Source organism: Salmo salar, chromosome ssa12, assembly GCF_905237065.1.
Source record: "Salmo salar chromosome ssa12, Ssal_v3.1, whole genome shotgun sequence".
NCBI classification, from domain to species: Eukaryota; Metazoa; Chordata; class Actinopteri; order Salmoniformes; family Salmonidae; genus Salmo; species Salmo salar.
This window is the reverse complement of record NC_059453.1, coordinates 87,725,380-87,737,915: the sequence shown is the minus strand read 5'-3', so window position 1 is coordinate 87,737,915 and position 12,536 is coordinate 87,725,380. Positions and strand designations below refer to the sequence as shown.

The window sequence follows — 12,536 nt, the reverse complement described above, 5'->3', positions numbered from 1 at the left end:
GGAAGGGAGAGACGTATCCCACTGGAGCTGGATCCGGACGGGACGGGTAGAGGTAACCCCGGTTGCACTGGTCGAGGCGCTGCAGAGACTTCCTGTCTCTCCCAGCGGTCCATGGTCTGGACAATGCGATCCATCATGGCACCGAGATGATGTAGCATTGCCGCGTGTTCCTGGACGCGCTCCTCAACTCCTCTGACCGGGGTACCTGCTCCTGTTGACTCCATGGTGGTGTAAGATTCTGTCAGGCGTGTGCGTACTTATGCTGAAGTCAGGTGCAGGAGAGCAGAGAATTGTGAACAGGTGCACACTTTATTTCGTCCGGAGAGAATATACAGAAGGACGCAGCTGCGTCCAAAAACCTCCAACCAACAAGGCAAAGTGTAAAACGCACAGAAACAGTCACAACCATCAAATGTATACAAACAGGCTTCGTGAAATAACACGACAGAAAACGCACACAAGCCTAGTGCGTACAAAACACGTATCACACAAACAATCTTACACAAAGACATGAGGGGGAACAGAAGAATAAATACATGTAGATTGATTGGGGAATGAAAACCAGGTGTGCAGGGAACAAGACAAAACAAATGGATACATGAAAAATGGAGCGGCGATGGTTAGAAAGCCGGTGACGTCAACCACCGAACGCCGCTCGAACAAGGAGAGGAGTCGACTTCAGCGGAAGTCGTGACACTAATAGCCCTGCCCCTGGAGAAAGTGAGTAATCCTTTCAGCAAACATGCCTGCAGTCTGCAATCATCATAACAAACACCTTGCACGGCAGTGGCCAGCACTCAGCACTTCACTGACTGGAGAACTCCACAAACCAATCTAGTACTGGAGAAGCTGTTTTTATCTTCAAGCCATAAAATACAATGTTTTGCTTTGCATATCATAGCTCGCTCTTGGTAAAAAGAAGTCCTTACAGCATGAGTCTCACATGCTGCCTGGGAAAACCATCTTGGCTGTGTTATACCTCAGTAAATGTTACCAGGCCATTGTGGATGTGACTGATTGGAGGATATTGGATTTGAAGAAGATACAGTAGTTAGGTAATTTAATGGTGCCGCTTCCCATCACAGGAAGAGGGCAGTAAAACCAGATTTTAGAAGGAGGCTGTCTTGGCTTCACTGGCCTGCTGGTATATTATGTCTAATCTCCTCTTTCCATCATACCATCCCCTTTCCTTCTCTCTCTTTCTGCCTCTTTCCCGCTCTCTCTTGTCTCGTTTACACCTTGCCCTAACGTGACTTTCGTGATCAAATCAATAAGGTTTGACGTGCCTACACCCATTATTAGAATGTGTCTTATCCATCCGCTGTGTCCTCATTGTGACCAGATTATCTGATGCCTCCCTGTACGCAAATTATTTGACAGACATTCTTTAAAAATAATATGAATGTATTTATTTTAAGACTATTACTGATGCCATAAGTCAATAGTGCTTACTCTCAATGATTTTAGAGGCCATGATAATGATTGAAATGGTTTGACCATCCAGGTCTGTTTACAATTGATTGATATCCGGACACAATGCGTGCCTGACTACCTCTGGAGTTAGTCAGGAAGTCACAATCAGACCACAATGTGTCTTTTAATCATCTACTCCTGTCTAAAAATGTGGGCACAATCAGAATGTGGAAAAGATCAGGACAAAGGGCTGCATATCAGCACGAGATATAAATGGGGCTTCTCTCTCTCTCTCTCTTACACTCTCTGTCTCTCTCTATCGTACTCTCTCTCTTTCTTTCTCTCAGCCTCTCTCTAACCCTGTTTCTGCATCTCTCTACCTCTATCCCCATCTCTCTCACAAACCTGCCTATCTCTCATGTCTCTTCCTCTTTTCCTTCATCCTCTCTTTCTCCTCCCGCTCTCCATGTCTCTCTTTTAGTCTACGTGTGTATCCAGCAGACTCCTCCTCCCTCAGTCCCAGCCTGGCTTCTTTCTCTGCTGCTGTCTTAGACTGAAGCCTCTCCTGAACTTGTCTGAACTCCACTCATCAGAGATCACTCTACGACCAGGGAGTATCTGCCAGGCCACACAGACACACAAAAAAACAACAGGTAAGATGGGACCATCTTCAACATCTACCGGCTACTGTAACCACTGCTTTCATGATGTATAGAATACAGTTACAGTCCACAGAGAACACATTCAAAACTTTTATTTCTATCCGGGACTGCACATTCTTCTGCTTTTTCACTTTCAAAGCCTGAAGTGTGGGTGTGTGAGCAGTGAGTGTATTCTGAAACTTTTTCAGACTGCTGAGTTTCTGCCAAGAGTATAACTTTGAGAACTTTGAGATCTATGTGAGTTTGAAGTTTGAAGGGTAGATCACATCTGTTGCTCTAAAAACAGAATTTTCTCAAAAAGACTTGTGTCCAACACAGGGTAAAGAAGCTATGGTCATTAGGGAAAGAATGTAAATGTTTTTTAATTTAATTTAAATGTAATGACTTATTAGCTTGATCATAATTCCATACACTGGGTTTGTGGTGACTGCTATATACTGTATGGTAGTATATATGTAATCTGAGGAGTGATGACAGCATGTTATAGAACATGATGGATGACAGCAGCACACAAGGCCAGTACATGTAAAAACATCGAACTGGGTAGAGGTTTGGCTGTGTGAGTTAAGGGTTCTATTTCCTGAGCATCTGCAGGAAAGGAGTCTCCGAACTCAGGATATGATATGATGAGTAACATTCGTGTAGAGTACTGTACTGTATGTACAATACAGATGTAAGATCTTAATTTGATCACACTATAGTTGCTGAGAATGTTTCTGCACAGCAGGAAATGCAAACGTGTAGTGTATTCAAGGTTTAAAAAGGCTTCTAAAGTTTGTAATTTCCACTTAAAAATGTCAGACTTGATTTGCCCTAATGAAAAATGTTTCAACCCCTACAAAAAAAAATATCCATTAATTATAATCCACATAGTATTTCACATTTCCTATTGCTGGAGGATCACTTTCCTGCTGTAGAAAAATGGCTCAAATTAGGATCCTACATCTGTATGTCGTAAGACCAGCTTCCTATGCAATGTGTTGATCAAAATTATCTCTGTTTCTCAGTACTCAAGTTTCACTCTCAACCCTTTATACAGGAAAGCTGATGTTGCAATAAATTATCTTGTTATTGTGGTAACCAGGCGATTACTGTGATAGAGGTGATGTCGGATAATACTCTAAATTGTCGAATGCAGTTGTTTACAATAGACATTTTTCAGCATTTGAATTGTTCTATTGCATTAATCTCTGTTGTCTAATGCCTGCCTGGGTCAGTGACTGTCTAAGGCCATGAAGTGACTACTAACATGGTGGTGTAATTACAAAATGAAATGCAGACCATTTCCTGTTTATCCAAATGGCAGATTAGAGCCTGTCTGGGTGACATCATAGGATTTATATTTCAACAAGATGGAGTCGAGTACAATACACTCAACAGCAATTTATTATTTCAATTCAGCAGTAGTTCTCTATTTAAAGCACAGGAGGTTGGTGGCACCTTATTTGGGAAGGACAGGCTTGTGGTAATGGCTGGAGCAGAATTGGTGGAATGGTATCAAATACATGAAATCCATGGTTTCCATGTGTTTGATTCCATTCCATTTGCTCCGTTCTGGCCATTATTATGAGCCGTCCTCTCTTCAGCTGATACAATGAGTGTTCTGTATGAGTAGCCTGGAACCTCCCTAGCAGTTGTTAAACATCAGGAGGAACTTTGCATTTCCCGATAAAAGATAATAAAGTACTGTAGTCAAGCCCTGCAGTAGTTTTGACTCAGAGGAGTAAGCTATAAAATAGAGTAGCACAATCAATATTTAAACTGCCAGTAATTTATTGGGTAAATCACCAACGTTTATTGTGAAGGCACAGTGTGATGCTGAAACGTTGGTGATTTACTCAATAAATTACTGGGAGTTTGTCACGTGTGCTCCCTCTCCAGCCTCTAGGTCATCAGACTGCTCATTATCCCACACACCTGTCACCATCGTCACGCACACCAGCGCCTTATGACACTCACCTGGACTCCATCACCTCCTTGATTACCTACCTTATATACTCCCTTTGGTTCCTTCCCCAGGCGTTCTTGTTTCTGTTTCTTGTCTGTGTGATGTTTGTGGTTTGTATTACGTTTTGTTTATTGATTAAGTCACTCACTCCCTGAACTTGCTACCTGACTCTCAGCGCACATTGTTACAGAGTTTATATGGAGTGTGCTACTCTCTTTATTTTTATAGTTTATTCACTGTTAGTCAGCACCTACTGTATACACTAAATATTTTTCTCTGGGTGTGTGCCAGCTCATGCTTTTTATTTAACTCAGAGGAGTTCATTTTCTGAGTAAATTCCTAAAATACTACACATTTTAGAAAGGGTCTCTACAATGGATAATCAGGCTCTGTTGTGTAAATACTGTACGTTTTCTCATTTGAAGAGTTCTTGATCACCTGACCAGAAAAGCTCTGGGTCCTAGATACCATATAGTCCATAACTGGTTTGCACACAGTTTTTTGTGGTCAAATCACGAGGTCTGTAGGTCTCCTCCCATCCAATGTGTGTCAGGGACTGTAGATGTAGACTTCATTTCTATGTAAGGATCTATTCTCATTGAGTGTCAAACAACAGGAAGTACAGACCTGCTACTCTATTTCTATGTATGGAACTAAGTCTCCACTGTGACTCCGCAGGATGCCTTTGGGAGGAGGAAATAAGTGTGGCTGCTGCCAGAAGACGGTGTACTTTGCTGAGGAAGTGCAGTGTGAAGGGAAATATTTCCACAAGTGCTGCTTTCTGTGCAGTAAGTGAACGGAGTGAGGTCATCGCGTTCTTTCATAAACCACACTGTGACTACCAATGCACCAATTACTCTGAGCTGACATTCAAAGCTCAGGATGGAATGTGAAGTATTCCGGCACCCAGAGAGGAAGCAGAGCATCCAAAGGTTTTTGGTTCTCATTTGTGTGCCCTTATTTGGAGAGAGAGAAATGGATGTGTCACAGGCCTTGTAGCCCTTATATGGGAGAAAAGGTACACAGCACGTGTTTGTGTGAGCTAATGAGGCTCATCTCTCACCCGCAGAGTCAGAAGATCAAATGTTAACTAACACAGACTGTGGTGATGTCACAGTGTCATTTCAATGTCATAAAAGGACTGAAACATTAAACGGCAAGGTCTGTTTACCTACAAAATGACCTAAGACTGTTAGTGTTGTACTGTAGCGTCTAAACTGCTGGTGTTGCTGCTGATATGGCACAGCATTGACCACTTAAAGGCCAAGCACAGTCCAAAATGTGATTTACCCGTGTTTTAAATATATTTGGAATAAAAAGTTGTTTGAAATGACCACCTGCCATTTCTGCTTGTTTAGGTGGGATGGAGTTTCATCCGGCATAGTTACATCACCAGCTGGTAAATTAGTTATGTAACCTTTATTTAATGACAGCTTAGCAGGGAACAGTCAGTTAACTGCCTTGTTCAGGGGCAGAACAACAGATTTTTACCTTGTCAGCTTTCGGTTACTGGCCCACCGCTCTAACCACTCGGCTACCTGCCGACCCAGGAAAATATATAAACGGTTGAGTTTCATGTCATTTCAAAGCTTACAAACACACTGTCCGAAATGATTCAAGTTGTTAGTAAATTATACTTGAAAATATAATTATTTGGACATAAAAAATGTAGTTGTCATCTTTACTTGAATATAATTAGTACTTTACTTGTTCAACCAACCCCCCCCACCCCCAAAAAAATGAATTCAATATATGATAAATGCGTAATCTAAACAACTATGTGTTTAAAATCAACTAGAAGGAAAATTGTGTGTAACTTACTCCATTTTCATAATATTTCCCATAAATGTAAGAATTTGCTGTTTTCAGAAGATTGTGGGCATTTTTTACTTTAAGATACTTTTACCCAATGTTGTATGCATGTTTTGAACAACGAAAAGCACATTTATATATTAGTATCAAACAGTTTGTTATGCTATGAGGTTTAATGGATCATGATGAACGGATATAAAAACCGTTGAACAAATTGACGAGACCACCCATTCTCACAATTAGTAATCATGTGTTCCACTCTTGACAGAACCAAATACATCAAGCTACAATGTTTGCAGCTTTATCTCCAGTTAGTGCATATTGGAATGAGTGGATAAAAATGTCAAGCTACGAAATACATAAAGCCTTGTTTAACACTAAGACACGATCAATGAAAGTAACTAATCATATATATATATTCAAAGACATTCATTGCTGTACATGTTAGCACTAATGCTAATGCTAAAAATAATTTACAAATCTTCTTCTCATAATGCACTGATTGTACTTAAAGGAAGATAGTTCCTACATGATAGTGATTTGCTTTGTTATCCAACTGATCTTGTGTCCTTTCTGTCATAGTTTGAACCCTGTTCATTGCTGCTCTTAGCTATATTTCTAATTATATTACCTCCTACTCTACTCTTAGTGGCATGTAAGAAGAACCTGGACAGCACAACAGTGGCCTGTCATGTGGACGAGATCTACTGCAAGTCCTGCTACGGCAAGAAGTATGGGCCAAAAGGCTATGGCTTTGGCGGAGGAGCAGGCACCCTGAGCATGGACACGGGGGCACATCTTGGAATCAGACCTGAAGAGTAAGGAAGGAATCTCAGAGAGTTTAATATTGTATACACTCTATACAAGGGGCGTATTCATTTAAGTCAATTCTGTTGCAAAACGTTTCTTAATCAAAAGCAAATGGAATGAGACTGGAAGGGACCTGCCTGAATTTGTCCAATAGAAACTCTTGTTTTAGTAGTGTTTGGATTAATGATTACACCCCAGGGCTTTCACTGCTGATGTTCATCCTTCCCTTCTAATCAGACCTGGGAAACCAGGTGAGTGGAATCTGGTCAGTGACATAGGTCACCCAGGGAAAAAACAGCAGTACTCCAAACATCAAGGCCTGAATATGTAGAGTAATCATAACAAACCTGTCTTGTCATCCACAGGCCAGCAGCCCACTGTCCCACCAACAACCCCAACACCTCCAAGTTGGCCACCAAGTTTGGCAGTTCAGACGTGTGCCCGCGCTGTGCCAAGGCTGTGTACTCTGCCGAGAAGGTGCTCGGAGGTGGAAATGTAAGTCTGAGTTTTTGGCAAATCAGGTTGTTTTGAGAGGAAATGGCAAGATTATGACCTATCTCAAAACCCTGCTTCTACTAAATGTTGTATACTGTATGTAAAAGTACTAAATTACTACATGTATCTTTGGCTGCTGTAGAGTTCATTTCAACTGAAATAGATGCAGGGGGAATATGCTGTCTGTGTTCTAATACAGAACAACACTTACTTCTCCTTATCTCTCTCCTTCAGTCCTGGCACAAGAGCTGCTTCCGCTGTGCCAAATGCGGCAAGGGGCTGGAGTCAACCACTGTGGCCGACAAAGATGGAGAAATTTACTGCAAAGGTGTGTATATTCTATTCATGTAAAACAAATGTGTACAATAGATAGCAAAGACACAATTGCCTAAATGCATTAAATTAAAGTGTAGAGTAAACGTGAGAACTGCACACAGTGCAGTGTCTTTTTAAAGCTGTGTAAATACTCTGTTCTGAACTTCTACTTGTTTTAGAGTTATTGATAAACACATGTGTAAACAACTCGTGGATTGCCTAGCTAAATAAATTCACCAAAACGGAATGTAAATATACTGGAGAAAAAGCTCAACTGTAGCATCTGTTATAAATGTATATCCCTTTTATGTGTAAATACATTCTTATATAAAGTTTACCACCTTTTCATCCACAGCATGTTATGCCAAATCCTTTGGTCCTAAGGGCTTCGGGTTCGGCCAGGGGGCAGGGGCTCTGGCACATGCTCAGTAGAGCTATGGCCTCCTCTGATAGACACCTAGACATTTGGACTGCAAATCCCCGGATTCCCAAGTCAACCTCTATTTAATACTGCCATTTCACTACTGCTACAGTCACAGAGGCTCAACAGCAACACACAGTGCACAGCTTACCTAAATGCTTATCTTGCCAGAAGAGTTAGTTGCTGATGTTTTCTATCTAAGCTCTGGTATTGATGAGGTTAACACTCTGCATGAGAAATGTTTCCTAACCACTATGAGAAAGAAAAAAAGGACTTATTAGCGTGTTCATTTTGACCTAATGAACTCCATTCACAAGAGCGTTCCTTTTAGAATTTTGAATGTACACAAGGTGAGTCGGTAATATGTACAGTCAAATGGACACACCCTGGTTTTGTAGAGTTGGCAGTTGGCGAGTTTACTTAACAGAGCAAATTATCAGTAGCAGAATGAAAGAACAAAGTCATAATGTACAATTATAGTCCAAGGCTATAAATTCTGGAGAAAACTGGCACTGATCTTATCCTATGATATTTACAACACAGCAGATGTACTGTATCAAATACTGTGCACATTTAAACACCAAATAAAACATTCTAATAGAAAAAAAACATTGTATTCAATTCAATTATGGTAATGTGAGGAAATTATGTGTTTGAGACATTACAAAAGCACATTTGGAAACAAACGACCCCAATTGAAACAACCGGCCAGTGTGTTCCTTGCAGGGGTGCAACTTTGGTTTTAGAAGTGGGGGGACGACATTATATATTTCTTTTTTATCCAGCCGGATAAACACTCCAAACAGCCTACGCGACCATGCATGGTCCTAAAGCACAGCCCTGGCACTGCCCTCTCCCGGGGGTTGGCACACCGGCAGCTGGAATGGGGCTGGGGGTAGGACTGGCAGGTGGCCAATCTGTCTTTTGTATCTCCATACAAAACTATGCCATGCACACGCCATCTCATCTCAACGGCCAGTGGGTGGCGTGTGACCTGGCTACTGGGATGTTAATTAGTGTTTGTATACAAACTGCTGCTCACACAAATGCTGGTATGGAATCAGGAAGCAACCGTGTGGAGAGTCAACCAGGTAGTAGTGTTTTTACAGTATCCAAAATTATTCTGTATTTGATTTGATTTTTGTTAGTTACTAGAACTATTTTCATCCACTGCAGAATGCCACAAGAGGGCACAAGAAAATTCCATTGTTACAAGAAAAAAAACGATTTGGACAAATTGGGGCTGTTTTACAGTTTTACAGATGAACAGTATGTCTTGCATCTCACGGTGAACTCTCCCATCCATACTGACAGAGTTAGATACAATACCTAAAAAATAATGAACTGATCCTCCTGCCATATATAAGTGGAAATTAACTGATCCACCTGTCATATATAAGATAAATGGGAATTAACTGATCTTGCTGTCATATATAAGTGGGAATTAACTGATCCTGCTGCTATTTATAAGTGGGAATTAACTGATCCTCCTGCCAAAGATAAGTGGGAATTAACTGATCCTGCTGCCATATATACAGTAAATGGGAATGAACTGATACTGCTGCATATATAAGTGGGAATTGACTGATCCACATTTCATATATAAGATAAGTGGGAATTAACTGATCGTCCTGCCATATATAAGTTGGAATTAACTGATCCTCCTGCCATATATAACTGATCATGCTGCCATTTATAAATGGGGATTAAAATGAACTGTCATGCCATTCAGCAGTAGTTCTCAAGTGTCACATCACAACTGAAAATCTTCCCATTGTACCAACAGGCAACCATAAACATGAGATACCTGCTTTGGTAAAACTTTATTTGGATAGTCCACATGTCAAACTCATTCCACAGAGAGCCGAGTGTCTGCGGGTCTTCGCTACACCCTTGTACTTGATTGATGCATTAAGGGCACTAATTAGAAAGGAACTCCCCTCACCTGGTTGTCTAGGTTTTAATTGAAAGGAAAAACCAAAAACCTGCAGACATCCGGCCCTCCGTTGAATGAGTTTGACACCCCTGGTATTGCCCATCTGTAGGTGCTCTACAGCAAAGTTTTCCAACCCTGTTCCTGGAGCGCTCCAACTCTAATCTAGCACACCTGATTCTAATAATTAGCTGGTTGATGAGCTGTTGGATTGAAAACCTTCAGGAGGGTAGCTCTCTAGGAACAGGGTTGGATTGAAAACCTTCAGGAGGGTAGCTCTCCAGGAACAGGGTTGGATTGAAAACCTTCAGGAGGGTAGCTTTCCAGGAACAGGGTTGGATTGAAAACCTTCAGGAGGGTAGCTCTCCAGGAACAGGGTTGGATTGAAAACCTTCAGGAGGTTAGCTCTCCAGGAACAGGGTTAGCGAGCCCTGCTCTACAGACTATCAGTAACATTTCAACTAACAATCTACTAAACCTAGCCCTAACCTTAACCCTTATCCAAACCCTAAACTTAACCCTTACCCTAACCCTAGCCCTAGCCCTAAGCCTAATATTAACCTTTACCCCTAACCCTTATTCTAAACCTAACCGTAACCTTAGCAAGCAGTTACTTATCAACAGATAGTTTGTTGATAGTATAACCCTTTGTAGAGCATATCTGTAGAGCATCTACAGATGGACTATCCACATAAAGTGTGACCCTTGCTTCTTATCTGCACGACTAAAACAAAAATACACCAAAAAAAGGTTGATCCGAGCATTCAGACAATACAACCGCTATCAAGCACCCAAGCTAACATGCTAAAGTTAGCTAGCTTGCTAGCTACTTCCAGACACAACTGAGAAAACACCTCACTCTGACAATTTTACTCGCCCAAGCTGAGCTGGTTAGGCTGTTTTCATTTTATTTAGGACATTAGTGACTGTAACTGTGCTGCTGGCAACAATTTAATTACATGTTTTTTACCGACGTTTACTGATACCGGTCATATTCAAGGGGTGTTGTGAGTTTGTAAATTCATCAGTTATTCTGCGCTCTGGCACACTCAGAAGAGAGTGCTCTGAAATCGGCTCAGATCAGCGGAGTGAATTTACAAACGCACCCATAGTTGACATGGTGACACCTCAGACCAGAATGTCAGCACCTGTTTCATATGGCAGGGTGGGCCAGTGACAACAGGCCTGATTCGTTATTGACTCTGGACAGTAACCATGGGGGTCATCATGGTTTAGAATTTGGTTCATGAGAACAAGAGCTCAACTGTGAATTGAACCACAACAATGGCCACTGATTCAAATGGCAAGATAGAGTGGTGTGGTGTTAGAGATATACCTGTCCAAACAAGCTTTTTATGATTTAAACAGAGGCTATATAAACGTGGATAAACATATTTAGACTTAAGATGTGGAAGTCTGTCATTAATGACCTCCTCGCAGTTTGAATTTACTTCAATTGACCATGCCATTCTATTCAAAACTACTCTCAGTTGAATTATAATTCTGTCTCAGAATCCCAGCAGGGCTAAGTGGTACCTCCAGAGTAGACAGGACTGGATCTTTAAGGCAAGCACAAACCAGTCCAATCTGATTTACTTAAGTACCATGGGGATTTATTGTCCTTGTGAAGCACACACACACACCCACACACATGCATGCTTGCACACACGCACACGGACACGACCACACACACACCCACACACAAACAAGCACATGCATGCAATAACCCGATCAAAGAGTAGCAGGATCAGATGGTGGTACAGTCCCCTGCTGTTGTATGGTGGATATGATCGCATTCCATTAATCAACTCCAGGGCTTAACATTGTCTGCAGTTAATATTCTAATCAGGCCATGGGGGGGGCTGCTGTTCTCAGGGGGCAGTGCCTGTCTCTAAAACCTATCTCATTACCAGCCAACAGAGAACACAGCAACCAGTGCTTAATTTGAGCCATCTCATTTTCGGACTGTATCGTTCCGGAACCCATTTGCCAGGATCTGGTACCTCTTGTGGCATGAAAAATAATTGTCACTGTTTGCTATGTAAAAATTATAGTAAAGGCAATCAGAGTTAATTAATGTTGACTCCTCTGTAATGCTCCTGCCCCTTAAATAACGTAATGTGAAAACGTGCCTGATTTATTTTTTTGATGGGCCGGCCCAGGATTACGGTTTGTGCAACATTGTAGCCTATATAGACCAACGAGTGGCCATTGCTGTGGTGAGAGGGAAAAGCGTGCCATTCTATGATCTCGCTCTCTCTATCTGCTCTGATGGACATGAGCCTGCAACTCTCATCTCTCCAGCGTTGAACTTAATAATTTATTTCCTTATAGAATCATAGCCGCAAGAAGTGCTGGAGGTGCTGCAGCACCTCTCATGAATTGAAATACTTTTGCCACAGTTATATAATTACTGCTGTCTGTTCAGAAAGAAATGAAATAATTCAGAATAATATACCAGGAGTAGGCCTATAATTTAGCCACAGAGGATCAATAGCTTATAGCCTAGCTGTGGATTGTGTGTAGCCCAATCACAAGGTATTCCTACAGCGTAGCCTAGTGGTTAGAGTGTTGTACTAGTAACTGAAAGGTTGCAAGATCGAATCCCTGAGCTGACAAGGTTCAAATCTGTTGTTCTGCCCCTGAACAAAGCAGTTAACCCACTGTTCCTAGGCCGTCATTGAAAATAAGAATTTGTTCTTAACTGACTTGCCTAGTTAAATAAAG

At 41.5% G+C, this 12,536-nt stretch overlaps 1 protein-coding gene across 1 annotated transcript; it reads left to right on the top strand.

Annotated features, from left to right (window-relative positions):
* The first annotated feature begins 1,977 nt into the window (after window positions 1-1,977).
* csrp1 (Cysteine and glycine-rich protein 1) lies at window positions 1,978-8,477 on the top strand. The gene is given in 6 exon segments (NM_001146463.1): window positions 1,978-2,066; window positions 4,702-4,811; window positions 6,485-6,653; window positions 7,011-7,140; window positions 7,375-7,468; window positions 7,811-8,477. Coding segments are annotated over 5 exon segments (579 nt in total). The 5' UTR covers window positions 1,978-2,066; window position 4,702; the 3' UTR covers window positions 7,888-8,477.
* The last annotated feature ends 4,059 nt before the right edge of the window (window positions 8,478-12,536 follow it).